A 14,759-nucleotide genomic window follows, 5' to 3' on the forward strand; every position below is an offset into this window, starting at 1 on the left:
TAGGAAAATAATATCTCGAATGCAATAGACTCGATTATGGTATGCTAAATCGAGTATAATGAACTCAATTTCAACATCAGTGAGCAGTTGACGTCATTGAACCTTCTCCTGCTGTTGGCCTCCAAGGCCGAAGCTTATCATTGAGGTGGTTTTCTCTCACTTTGTCTCGTTCCCCACCAAAGCTCAATTGGGTTTTGCTTGGATCGGATCGAACTTGGGTTTTGCTAGAGTTGCTCAGATCGGATTGGAACGATGAGGAAGGTTCTCTCACTTTGTCTTGTTCCCCACCGAAGCTCCCTTGGGTTTTGCTTGGATCTGACCTGGGTTTTGCTAGAGTTGCTTGAATCAGATCGGAATTGTGAGGAAGTTTTGCTGGAGTTGATTAGGTCCAATCGGACCTGTAAGGAAGGTTTTGCTGGAGTTAAGTTGCTAGAGTTGAGTTTTGCTGGAGTTGGTTGAAGGTAAGAACTGAAGTTGAATTTTGAAATTTAGACAAAATCGAGTTCGTAGGACTCGATTTGTATATGACAGAATTCAAGTTCTATGATGTCAGCTGCTGGCCAATCTTGAAATCGAGTTCATTGTACTTGATTTAGCATACCAAAATCAAGTCTATTGCACTCAAGATGTTAGTTTCATAAATAGTTTTAAAAACGTGCTAACTAACAAAATTGTTTAAAAATTGTGCTCATTTGTTAGTTTGATTAAAAGTAATTGTTCCAAACAACTCATAAAATATTATTATTATTTATTTATTTATTTTTTGCATATGAAAAAATACAAGTCATACTGAGCTGAAAGTGCCTTCAAAAAACCTAAGTAAAGGTTTAGGATGACTTGTTTCTGGCCGTAGGACTATAAATAAACCAAGTTGTTTATGAACAACTTAAACTCAGTTCGAGAAAAAAAAATTTTATGTTCTTTTATTTAGCAAATAACCCAAACTCAAGCCTAAGTTTAGACTCAACTATTAAATGCACTAAGCTCAAACATAATAATGTGTTTGTGAACAAAGTTGCGAGCAAGAGGTTCTATTTAATTATATATAATATTATGTTTTTATATGTTTTTGTCTAAAAATATACTTTTAGACTTGAGATTGGATTTTTTTTTTTAATATACAAGATAGAAATTCTACTCTAACTTAATCTAAGTGTATATGTGTGTAAAACTTCCTCTTAGAGACTTGAACCCCGACCCTTTCCCCCCCCCCCCCGGCCCCAACACTCCACAAGCATTTAGATTTTGTTTGGTTGGAGGGGCGAAAAAGTAGGAGGATAAAAAATAGTGGGAGGATGGAAAAGAGGGAGAACAGAAAAGATTTTATTTTCTCTCCTTTTTGTTTGGTGAAGAGTGGAAAAGTGGAGTGATGAAAAAAATGAGTTTGAATAAATTTACTCATATACCCTTCTTAAAGAATGATGCCCAATTAAAACAAAGAAGTGACAAATAAACACATAAAAAAGAACAATCACCCAAATTTATTATAAAAATAAAAATCATGTCCTTAAAAAAAATCACGTCTAGTTAAAAAAAAAAAAAAAATCTATCACACAAAAGCTCTAGAAAATCCAAAAGAAAAAAAAAAAGAATAGAAGAAAAAGAGGCAACGTCAATGCCAAAAAAAAAAAAAAAAGGGCAACTAGCAAACGTCATTGCCAAGGAAAAAAAAAAGGTTGGGGGGGGGGGGGTGGGGATACTGCCCAGGGAAACAAAAAAAAGCAACTTGAAGAAGCCCATGTGCACATGGAGCATTTTTGTCAATCAAGAAAAAATTCATCCCCACTCAGTTTTCTCTACATTTTGGAGAGAAAACATTTTGGTGGGTCTAAGGGAGAAAATACCTGATCCCCACAATTTATTTTCCTTCTTCCTTACCCAACTAAACACACTCTAAAAAGGTTTTCCTTTCTATTTTTTCTCCAAAGTTTTCTATCCATCTTATTTCACCTTCAAACAACACACTCTTATACTTGTGGAGTGACTACCGCACCAAGAGTTTGTAGTGTGCAATTGGATTGTTGAAAGTGGTTCATAGATGCCAAATTATTATTTGTAATTTCTTTATTTTTGTTAGAGAGGATAAAATTTCAACATGTGTTCACTTCATCGTAATTTTTCTTTACTATTTGGGTAAGACACTAATTGGTTTTTGGTGTTAGTATGGTTCGAATCCCAGATCTCTTGTTCGATAACAACATTGAAAAACTATTCACATTGAAAAACTATTTACCTGTTGAATTAATTGGAATCCACATTATTCGTAATTTATTAATAATATTGTCACATTGGAAATAAAATTAAATGAACAAGTTACTTTTAAAACTCAACTTGGTTACAGCCCTATCTAACACAAAATCGAATGGACTGAACCTAAATCCGATTAACTCCACCTGTTTGTCTATCAACGGGCAACTCTACTACTCAAATTGCAGGGACAGAATAATCATTCCTTAAATAAAGTTGATTCAAATTCATATTCATACTTTATTTTAGAAGCTTTTAATCAAATTCAAATTTTTAGACTTTTCTTTTTGGTTTGAATCCACAAGAGTTAATAAGATACAATTTGAATTAAGTCTTCTTGACTGAACCCAGTCCTCTTGGGTTTTTTATTCACTTAATTAGTTTAAAAGAATTTCTAAAGGATCCATTCTTTTGTGGTGAAACATAACAAGGATTTATTTTTATTTTTTTAATGAATCATATGAGATATTTTTTATAAAATATAAACTTAGACAAATTACGCATGGATTTTATTTACTTAATTAGATTTGGCAAAATTGGATGCTTACCAATAACCTATCCAAATCTAAAATAGAAATATAATACGGGTAATGATTTTTAGACCCGTGAAAAAATGGGTCAATTCGTACCAGATCTTATGGGAAGGTTTCCAATTTTTATTTTTGGGATAATTACAGCAAACCCACCTGAGGTTTGGCCCGTTTACACTTTACCTACCCGTGGTTTAAAACTTATCACTTTGCTCACCTAAGGTGCCTTCCGTTAGAGATCTGTTACCCACCTCTCTCTTTGCCGTTAGAAAAACACATTTTTAGAGAAAAACAAACATAACAAAGATCAAAAAGTTAGGGTTTTTTATTGCTTAAGAACTTCGTCCATTTATGGTTGCTGCCCTCTTTTTCTTCGAGCAATATCATCAGAGAATTCAAAGCCTTCTTCGCTCGACGAACCTGTCCATCTCCAATTGGCCTCTGCTCCAACGCGGCCATAGCAATCTCAGCCAGCTTCTGGTAATTCCTCACGGTCTCGACAGCATGAGACACAGCATTACAAACATCGAGAGCTTTCACCACTCGATCGTGGAACTCAGGGACGAGTTTATCAAGTGGGGGCTTCGAAATCTGAGAAGGGTCCCGACCCAATAACAAAATGGCCTTGTACTCAGCCTCGCAGCACAGAAACACATCGAGGAGTTTGCGTAGCCACGAGATGGATAGGAGCTCATCGCCTAAAGTGTCCTCAGATTGAGACAACAGATCGGCGAACCTATCCGCCACATGTTTCTGAAAAAGCTCGAGGTCCTCCAGCTCTTGTTCATGGTTACCATCCATCGAAACCACTTGGTTTCGACGGATACTGATTCGATTCAGAAATGAACCTTGATTATCTGTTGCAGGCATTGCTGATGGAAAATAAAAATTTTGGATGAAGAAAGTGACAGAGTGGAATAATAAAATCGTTTTCTTTGGCTTAAAAGTGAGAGAGGAAGAGAGAAAAGAGGAACTGAGAGAAAGCAAAAAATCTGAAACGGAGATTGAGGAAGAACAAGTCAGAGAGAGGGTTTGAGTTATGCAGTTTTAAGGCGAAGTTCTTAAGCAAAAAAAAAACCCTAACTTTTTGGTCTTTGTTATGTTTGTTTTTCTCTAAAAATGTGTTTTTCTAACGGCAAAGGGAGAGGTGGGTAACAGATCTCTAACGGAAGGCACCTAAGGTGGGCAAAGTGATAAGTTTTAAACCACGGGTAGATAAAGTGTAAACGGGCCAAACCTCAGGTGGGTTTGCTGTAATTATCCCTTTATTTTTTGCCAAATTTGTTTCACATTTTCACTCCTTACTCTTTTCTAATATATAGAAAACGGGTCATAGCAATACACGCCAATAGTGTTTGTGAGATTGAAGGTTTTAGTTTAGTAATCCTTGAACTATGTAAACTTAAGAATTTATACATAGTTCATATTTTATATATTAGTGTTTTTGTTTATTTATTATCTTATTTGAATTAAAAGAACGATAAAGAAAATATTATCAAGTTTCTTATTTAGATTTTATTTATTTTTATATATATGTGAAAAGAATATGGGTTTTGTTGGGTTGACTCGACCCGCAAAAGACAATAAGAATTATAGATTTTGTAACCCATTTAGAACGACCAAGTTTGGGAAAAAATTGCCAAACAGACTATTACTGGGAAAAAATTAGGCACGTGGCACATGTTCAAAGTTATTTAGTAAGTTACTGTTTTTGAAAGTCGAGTTTGGAAAACTCGACTTTGGGCTGGAATACAGACACTATAGTGGCGTTTTTTTAGTAGATATAGCAGCGTTTATATAAAACGCCACTAAAAAAAACGCCACTATTGTGTCTGTATTCCAGCCCAAAGTCAAGTTTGCCAAACTTGACTTTCAAAAATAGTCTAACTAACTAAATAAGTTTAAACGCGTGCTGTCTGGCTAAAATATTTCAGAATTTTCACTGTTTGGCAAATTTTGCCCCAAGTTTGACTAGACTGAATTTAATCTGATTGGTTTGACCAGTTATTAGACACAATTGTAAAACCCACACACCGTGTGAAGAATGATGCATATATTGGATGCAAGAGGTATCAATTACCCGTGTATAGAAATCTAGGTCCCATCAAATGACTTTGTGACAAACACCATGATAAGAGGGTAACATTTGCCCGTAATGCAAGCTTGCTTTCATGGGTGATTGCCAACTACCAAATTAATATTCAACAATCCCATTCCCAGCGACAAACATGGTACCAAGTTACACTTTTTTACAATACTATCCCCGTAGGACCATATATCTGCTCTCTAGAGGTCATGCAGTTTGACTGTAAGGGGTATATACACTGAACTTAAAGTAATCTAATGTTGAAAAGTAATGCATTTGGACCACAGTTGATTTTTCAGTTGTCTTCTTTTTCTTTTTCTTTTTTTGAGAAGATTTTTTCTAAGAATCTAGGATGGCAGACAGTTCAAGAACGATGAATCATCAAGAATTATTCAATGAAGAAAACCTTATTAGTAGAGCACAGTAAAGTCACTCTTCACAATCTTCATAGCAAATATCGGGCACAAGGCCAGCTTTTGCTATAACAAAATGTTCCTTGGCTCCTCCTATGGCTGACAGCAACAGGATGTAGTCCATAAGATTTATCGTAGTTTCATTTTATCATTTATACTACCCAATTTCCTGGAAATACACTTCAACCCATGTCTTTAGCACTACCACATCCTCTCTCCTTCTTGTTTCTTGTTCTATTGCTGCCATATTTCACCAGAGCTCAAACATCCAAAAACCAATCTTTAGGCTCATCCCTCACTGCAGACAAGAAGGACTCTTACTGGGCAGCGCCTAAAGGTGAATTTGCTTTTGGTTTCCAACAAATTGGAAAGGGAGGCTATCTACTTGCCATCTGGTTCAACAAAATCCCTGAAAAAACCATTGTCTGGTCAGCCAATGGAGATAATCTTGTGCCAGGAGGATCCAAAGTTGAGCTTACCAAAGATGGCAGATTTGTTCTCAATGACCCAACAGGCAATGAGATATGGAAAGTTGACTCAGTCGGTTCAAGAGTTGCCTATGCAGCCATGCTTGATAGTGGAAACTTCGTGCTAGCAAGCCAGGATTCTAGCCTTTGGTGGGAGAGTTTTGATCATCCAACTGATACAATATTACCTTCACAGACAATGAATCAGGGCAGCAAACTTGTAGCTCGTTACTCAGAAAGGAATTACTCCAATGGAAGGTTCCAGTTTACACTGCAATCAGATGGAAATCTTGTGCTTGAAACTAGAGCTTTCCCCTTGGATTCTTCTAATTCAGCTTATTGGTCAAGTAAAACTGTAGGCAGTGGCTATCAGGTGGTCTTCAATCGGTCTGGCTCTATATACCTTATAGCAAAAAATGGAAGCACGGTTAAATATATAACATCAAATGCTGGTTCCACACAGGACTTCTATCAGAGAGCAATTCTTGAATATGATGGTGTTTTAAGGCATTATGTCTACCCAAAAATCAGCACTAATAGTTCAATTATCAGAAGGTGGCCTATGGCCTGGTCTTCTTTGTCAACCTTCATACCTTCTAATATCTGCAAGGATATTGTTGAAGGCACAGGTGGTGGAGCTTGTGGATTCAACAGCTACTGCAAACTAGGAGATGATCAAAGACCAAATTGCCAATGTCCAGATGGATACACCTTTGTTGATCCAGATGATGTTATGAAGGGATGCAAACCAAACTTTCTTCAACAAAGTTGTGATAAAGCATTGCCAGAAACTGATCTTTTCTATTTTCAGCCCATGCTGAATACAGATTGGCCCCTGTCTGATTATGAGCACTTTCAAGGCCAAACTGAGGATTGGTGCAGGAAAGCTTGCTTGGATGATTGTTTCTGCGCTGTTGCTATTTTCAGAAATGGGGAGTGTTGGAAGAAGAAATTCCCTGTCTCAAATGGGAGGATGGATTCCAGTGTTGGAGGAAAAGCTCTGATCAAAATAAGAAAAGACAATTCTACTTTGAAGCCTTCATGTGCAGATTCAAAGAAGAAAGATCATTCAACACTGATACTCATTGGATCAGTGCTCTTAAGCAGCTCAGTGTTTCTTAACTTACTCTTGTTTTTGGCAGCCTTTTTGCTTGTTTTTCGTTTCAACAATTCGAAGCCATTAAACCCAGTTATGCCAGGCATGAACTTGCAAAGCTTCACTTATGAGGAGCTAAGAGAAGCCACAAATGGATTCAAGGAAGAGCTGGGGAGTGGTTCCTTTGCAACAGTATATAAGGGGGTTCTAAAATCTGAGGATAGGTACCCTGTTGCAGTTAAAAAATTGAATAATATGGTGAGAGAAAGCGACATGGAGTTCACAGCTGAAGTGAGGGCTATTGGCAGAACAAACCACAGAAATTTGGTCCAACTGCTAGGATTCTGCAACGAGGGGCAGCACCGGCTTCTTGTATATGAATTCATGAGTAATGCTTCTCTAGCAAGCTTCCTCTTTGGCGGTTCACAGCCAAATTGGTATCAAAGAATGAGAATTGCTTTAGGAACTGCAAGAGGCCTCTGTTACTTGCATGAAGAGTGCAGCACCCAGACCATACATTGCGACATCAAGCCACAAAACATCCTCCTGGACGACTCTTTTACCGCTAGAATTTCTGACTTTGGATTAGCCAAGCTTTTGAAAACGGACCAGTCTCGAACTACTACTAGAATCAGGGGCACTAAAGGGTATGTTGCCCCAGAATGGTTCAGAAACATGCCTGTTACAGTTAAGGTAGATGTTTACAGCTTTGGCATTTTGTTCCTAGAGCTCATTTGCTGCAGGAGGAGTTTCGAAGCAGAGGCACAGGATGAGGATCAGATGATACTTGCTGACTGGGCTTATGATTGCTTTAAGGACAGGAAATTGGAGCTGTTAGTGGAGAATGATGAGGTGGCATTAAATGAAAAGAAGAGAATGGAGAAATATGTGATGATTGCACTATGGTGCATCCAGGAGGATCCATCACTAAGGCCAACAATGAAAAAAGTGGTACAAATGATGGAAGGAGCTGTTGAGGTCCCGGTTCCTCCAGATCCATCCTCATTTATCAGTTCAATGTAAATCCTTTAATATAAAGTACTCTTCTGGTTGTTTAAGGCCTTGTGCATGTTAAATTGTTGACATTATCAGATTGGTAAGTCAAGAAATATCTAGGAATGGTGTGCTCATGAATGTCAAATAAGTTTCTGTATATCTCAAGACTATCTCAATAAAATGCCAACTATTGTAGGTCAATTAATTCTTTATATAAAATTTGTATCTCACAGAAATGGAGTGATAGACAAAATTTTTTCATTTAGTACTGAAATTTTTTTTCTTTTTTATAAGAGTATTGAACCACAAGTCCACAACAAAACTAAAACAAACCCAACAGTTAATGCCAACAAAACCCCTGGGAATTTCTTTTTATTGATTTTAGGAATTCTTTTTTTCTTTTTCTTTTTTTGAGAAAGACTTAGACTATCACACACAGAGGGAGTGGGGACCAAGGTTTAATATCACACAACTCACAACATACTAAAGCCGGTAACTCTTGAATGCTGTGTGAAGGCATTAAACACACAATTGGGCGATGTGGGATTTTTTTTCAGTTGAAGTTATTTTCAAGCATTCCTAAGTCAAAATCTGGCAAGATTTAGCAAGATCGAAATGACCGTTGCTTATAGAGAGATCTGGACCCTGACCCAAAGGAAAAATATGGGATGGTTTGGATTTTTTTTTCTTCACTGATCTGGACTGGAAGTTTCAATTTAGTGAACTTTGGACAACGTAAACTTAAAAATTTATATATTATTTAACTTTTGAGTGCTTTTATTTATTTATTCTCTTTATTTGTATTGAAAGAAGGAGAAACACAATATTATCAGGTTGTTGTTGTTTGATAAAGGTTTTCGACAACTTGTCTCAGGTTTTAAGACTATGAATAAACCAAATTGTTTATTAACTACTCAAACTCGGCCAAATTTGTCACATTTTCACTCTTTACTCTTTTCTAATATATATATATAAAACAAGACACTCCCATAGTATTTGTGAGGTTGAAGGTTTTAGTTTAGTAATCCTTGAACCATGTAAATATTTTAATTTTATATTTTAGTGTTTTACATTTATTTATTATCTTATTTGTATTAAAAGAACAATAAAGAAAATATTATCAAGTTTCTTATTTTGATTTTATTATGTTCTTGATATGTGAAAAGAATATGAGTTCTGTTGGGTTGACTCGACCGCAAAAGACGAAATTTTGCAAACCCGTATAGAAAGACCAAGTTTGACTGGACTGAACTTGAATCTGATCGGTCTGACCTGTCTAATTGCAAGAATTAACCACAAGCAACCCTGGTGCTGAAAACGTAGGGACAGAATAATCATCCCTAAATAAAGTTAATTCATACTTTTGCCAAAACGAAGGATCCATCTACTACAAGATTCTATTTCGCAGAGTGATTAGGAACATAATCTACATCCTACATAACTTATACTTGACATATATAAAAAAAAATTTGATAAAACAAATCTTAATGAGTGAATACAACTTTTGCCCGAAACAGAAGTATGCCAACGTTTTTGACCGTCTGTTTTGGATGCAACTTTCGTGTCTGTAGACTTTGAATCTTCCATGAATTAAATGTTCCGCATTTCTTCCTACTAGTAGATTTTTCATTATATAGTGTCATTGGATATATTCATTTTATACACTCTTCATACAATGGCTTTAGCACTATCAAATCTTTTCTTTTTGCTTCTTGTTCTGTTGCTACCATATTCCACCACTGCTCAAATTTCCAGAAACCAATCTCTAGGATCATCTCTTACTACACAAGAAAAAGATTATTACTGGGCATCGCCTTCTGGTGACTTTGCTTTTGGTTTCCAACAAATTGGAAAAGGAGGCTATCTACTAGCCATTTGGTTCAACAAAATACCTGAAAAAACCATTGTTTGGTCAGCCAATAGAGATAATCTTGTGCCAACAGGATCCAAAGTTGAACTTACCAAAGATGGCCAATTTGTACTCAGTGACCCAACAGGAAAAGAGATATGGAAGCCTCCGTTAGACCGTTTAGGAGTTGCTTATGCAGCCATGCTTGACACTGGAAACTTTGTGCTGGCAAGCCAGGACACTGTGCATTTGTGGCAGAGTTTTGATCATCCAACTGACACAATGTTACCTACACAGAAGATGAGTCTGGGCAGCAAGCTTGTTGCTCGTTACTTGGAAGGGAATTACTCCAATGGAAGGTTCCAGTTCACGCTGAAATCAGACGGAAATCTTGCGCTTCAAACTAGAGCTTACCCCATGGAGCATCCTTATGTTGATTATTGGCCCAGGCCAGAAGAATTTGTAGGCAGCGGCTTTCAGGTGGTCATTAACAAGTCTGGCTCTATAAACTTTATAGCAAGAAATGGAAGCATAGTTAAAATGATATCGTCAAGTCCTGTTTCTACGCAGGACTTCTATCAAAGAGCACTCATGGAATATGATGGTGTTTTAAGGCATTATGTCTACCCAAAAAGCAGCTCGGTGAGTTGGCCTATGACTTGGTCTCTTTTTCCGTCAAGCTTCATACCTTCAAATTTATGCAATTTTGTGATCACAGAACATGGTGGTGGAGCTTGTGGGTATAATAGCTACTGCAGACAAGGAGATGATCTAAGACCAAAATGCCTATGCCCAGATGGATACTCCTTCATTGATCCAGATGATGTTTTGAAAGGTTGCAAACAGAACTTTCTTTCACAAAGTTGTGATGAAGCATTTCCAGAATCGGATCTTTTTTATTTTAAGTCCATGCTGAATACAGATTGGCCTGGCTGGACTGATTATGAATACTTTTCAGGCCAAACTGAGGATTCGTGCAGAATACCTTGCTTGGGTGATTGCTTCTGTGTTGCCGCAGTTTATGATGGTCAGTACTGTTGGAAGAAGAAATTTCCTCTCTCAAATGGGAGGATAGATTCCAATTTTAAAGGAACAACTCTGATCAAAATAAGAAAGGAAAATTCTACTTTGAAGCCTCCAACTGCATTATTGAAGAAGAAAGGTAACTCAACTGTGATACTCATTGTGTCAGTGCTCCTCAGCAGCTCAGTGTTTCTGAACTTACTCTTCATGTTGGCTGCCTTTTTGCCTGTTTTTCGTTTCAAATATTGGAAACCAAAGGCCCTTCAACCATACCCAATCATGCCAGGCATGAATTTGCGAAGTTACACTTATGAGGAACTAACAGAAGCCACAAATGGGTTCAAGGAAGAGTTGGGGAAGGGTGCCTTTGCAAAAGTTTATAAAGGGGTTCTAGGATTTGAGGATAGAAAATTAATTGCTGTTAAAAGGTTAAATAATATGGTGAGAGAAGGTGATTTGGAGTTCAATGCTGAAGTGAGTGCTATCGGCAGAACAAACCACAGAAATTTGGTCCAACTGCTAGGATTCTGCAACGAGGGGCAGCACCGGCTTCTCGTATATGAATTCATGAGCAATGGTTCTTTAGCGAGCTTCCTTTTTGGGGGTTCACGGCCAAATTGGTACCAAAGAATTCAAATAGCATTAGGAATTGCAAGAGGGCTCTTTTACTTGCATGAAGAATGCAGCACCCAAATCATACATTGTGATATCAAGCCACAGAACATCCTCCTAGATGACTCTTTTGCAGCTAGAATTTCTGACTTTGGATTAGCCAAGCTTTTGAAAAAGGACCAGACTCGAACTACTACTGGGATTAGGGGAACTAAAGGGTATGTAGCCCCTGAATGGTTTAGAAAAATTCCTGTTACCGTCAAGGTGGATGTTTATAGCTTTGGCATTTTGTTGCTAGAGCTTGTTTGTGGTAGGAAGCATTTTGAAGCAGAGGAACAGGATGAGAATTTGATGATACTGGCTGATTGGGCATATGATTGCTATACAGACAGGAAACTGGATTTGTTAGTGGAGAATGATGAGGAGGCAATTCATGACCTGAAGACAGTGAAGAAATATGTGATGATTGCAATATGGTGCATTCAGGAAGATCCATTGCTAAGGCCAACAATGAAGAAAGTGGTACAGATGATGGAAGGAGCTGTTGAAGTCTCAGTTCCTCCAAATCCATCCTCATTTATTAGTTCAATCTAAATCCTTTAATATAATTAAGTTTCTAGCTTTATTAAGTCATTATTCATGTTTAACAATCAATACTTTCAGGAATGGTATACTCATGAATGTATGATAATTATCAGTGTCCCGAGACTCAATAAAATGACAACTTTTCTTTGTCAAGTAATTCTTTATATGAAATTTGTATTTTGCTAGATAAAGTTTTCCCTTAGTACTGCAAAAAATGTTTCTTTTCTACTGAGTATTGAGCCACCATAACACTAATGCAAAACTCAACAGCTAATGCCATCACAAATAAGGATTGAAAACCAAGTAGCATGTTATGGGCAGAAATTTGCCTCACCTGCAGAATCCCTCCACCAATTTTAGCAAACTCCAATCGACAAGATCAGGACAAAGACTAGTGTCTACTAGACTCTAGAACTAATTGAAGCCAAAATGTTTGACATATTTTTCTATGCAGATTATTTTCAGGTAGGTCTTCTTAGATGAAATCTAGCTAGACTTAGCAAAGGCCTAAACTACTGTCCTACACCTTTGTAAAACTGCCTTATGACAAATGTTATACAGAGATGATCTGGACATTTATAAGTATTCATTAGTGCCATATAAGGATCTGAAATGGGGTATAGAAGGATAAAAGGTACAAAAATTGAGGGAAAAAATGGTATAGTGAAATGGAATTACAATCATGCCGTCTTTGTTCCTGGTCATCATTTATATTAGTAAAATGATATTTTGTTTTGTTTTAAAATATGAAGGTAACACAAATTCTGCTAGCATCTTTGTTTCTCTTTAATGGACCCCCCCAAAAAAAGGGTGCAACACTGAGACATAGTGCAATCTGCAAGAAATTATGCCTTATAAAATGGAGATCACTAGTTTAAATCTTCCCGGCTAAACTCAATAACTCCAAAGGTGAATTTTTTTACACACGTGTATTAGTAGAAGCTATCAGTTGATTTTTTTTTTTTTTTTTTTCGGGGGGACATTTTTTTTATTAAGTGCTACACATAAATTCCAAAACGAAATTAGAACAGAATTAAGAAGGGAAAATGTTGTTTTGAACCATAAGTAGGACTCAATTTTTTATTCAACTGTATGAAGAAAATACTGAATTGAGAAGAGATTACATGTTAACATAATCTCTACATTAAAACAGACAAGCTAGTATCTAAATCAGTACAACCTAGCATTATAGCCAAACATGGTTCAAGTACTAAGGATGAAAATGCATACCTATTGGTATTGGTAATTGATTACACTGAAGTAGTTGAAAACGGATATGGGGGCACTGAAACTTCAGTGGCACCTTCCAACATTTGCAGACCTTCTCTATGGAAGGTCTTAGCAATGGATGCTACCAAATACACCAGATAGCAGTCATCGCAAACTTCTCCACCCTTTTCATGTCATTCCTTGCCTCCTTATCATTTTCTATTAGCAGATCCAAGCTCCCTTCTTTGTACTTATCATAAGCCCAACCAATCAATATTATTTTATTTTCATCCTCTATACTCGGTTCAACATTCTTCCTACAGCAAATGAACTCAAGCACCAAGACACCAAAATTGTAAATGTCCACCTTTGGTATGATAGGTTTGTTCCTGAACCACTCAAGGGCCATGAAACCTTTGGTTCCCTTATCACAGTTGTAGTATCTTCTAAAGCTTAGCTAATCCAAAGTCAGAAATCCTTGTTGTATATGATATGAGACATCCCCTAGTATATTTTTAGGCTTGATGTCACAATGTATAATCTGAGGGCTGCACTCATCATGCAAATATGGAAAGTTGAATTGTCAGCTTGCTTTTTTGGTGATTTTCTTGAAAATTAAAAGCAAAGTTGCTTTGCAAGAGTCATCATTGATAATTAAATATAACACTATTATCAATAACCAACCAATATAAAGTCCAACACACAACAATCAAACATGAAAGGATTGCAACACATGTACAGAAAGAGCAATTAATGTGCACACATGCTTGCTAAGATGGTTTTGCACATATTATGTAGATTTTGTGATTTATTATTTCCTCTTGGTTATGTTATTTCTCATTTGCATTCAAACTGCAATATGTATTCGGGTGGGAAGGGATTGATCTAATAGAAGATTAGTGTATTATATCTTAACATAAATTCAACATAATCTAGCCAACTGTGAGTGAGAGAGACGGGGAGGGTGAGAATAATGAATAGAAGATTACTTAGGGATATTTTATTTTTTTAAATATAAAACATTAAAAATATTTATAGTTACTGTTCGGTCCATTCGGTTCATTTCGGTTAATGTCGTTTGTTGGCACTTAACGATTAGATCAGTCACAAAAATGGATGGATGGTCAATTTTGAAAATGGTATCAATCAATCTTAATTGACCATAATGAAATTTTTTAAAATTAAGGAACCAAAATAAAATAATACCGTAGTCTAAAAGGATCAAAAAGATATCATTTCAGTCAATTACAAAGTCCATGCTATCCAAAAGAACAAGATATCATATTCATACTCACTCACGCTTTTTTAACACCCTCCCTACAATTAATTAATAATTTCATGCAGGATTTATCCTAGAGACAAAAAACCAATGCTACACCTCAAATTTTTCCAAATTCTCACACGCATGAACTCACAACTGACATCATTTTTTTTTACTTATCAATTACCAATTACCAGGTAAGAAGTTGGTAAAAAAATTTATTGCTCTAATATTTTTCTTAGGAAAATTTAAGATGTGCTAAAGACATTTATTAGTGAATAATTTTTTTTTAAAAAAAAATTATAGGAAAAGAAATAAAACAATTAATGTTTAATATCTTTTCTTTATTTCCCGTATTAAAATTTTCCTAAGTACTTTTTCCAAC

The 14,759-nt window shown here is 36.3% G+C and overlaps 3 protein-coding genes across 3 annotated transcripts; 2 read left to right on the forward strand and 1 right to left on the reverse strand.

The window, feature by feature from the left end:
- Positions 1-3,092: 3,092 nt before the first annotated feature.
- On the reverse strand, positions 3,093-3,647 carry LOC126728166 (protein ROH1-like). The gene has a single exon (XM_050434052.1). It carries the CDS (start codon positions 3,645-3,647, stop codon positions 3,093-3,095), a length of 555 nt encoding a protein of 184 aa, XP_050290009.1.
- Positions 3,648-5,143: 1,496 nt separating this feature from the next.
- On the forward strand, positions 5,144-8,028 carry LOC126724226 (G-type lectin S-receptor-like serine/threonine-protein kinase LECRK3). The gene has a single exon (XM_050428670.1). The coding sequence runs from the start codon at positions 5,466-5,468 to the stop codon at positions 7,860-7,862; it is 2,397 nt and encodes a 798-aa protein (XP_050284627.1). The 5' UTR covers positions 5,144-5,465; the 3' UTR covers positions 7,863-8,028.
- Positions 8,029-9,510: 1,482 nt separating this feature from the next.
- Positions 9,511-11,977, forward strand: LOC126728240 (G-type lectin S-receptor-like serine/threonine-protein kinase LECRK3). Its single transcript, XM_050434123.1, has one exon. The coding sequence runs from the start codon at positions 9,511-9,513 to the stop codon at positions 11,911-11,913; it is 2,403 nt and encodes an 800-aa protein (XP_050290080.1). The 3' UTR covers positions 11,914-11,977.
- Positions 11,978-14,759: the final 2,782 nt, after the last annotated feature.

The sequence above is a fragment of the Quercus robur genome, chromosome 1, assembly GCF_932294415.1.
Source record: "Quercus robur chromosome 1, dhQueRobu3.1, whole genome shotgun sequence".
Classification (NCBI taxonomy): domain Eukaryota; kingdom Viridiplantae; phylum Streptophyta; class Magnoliopsida; order Fagales; family Fagaceae; genus Quercus; species Quercus robur.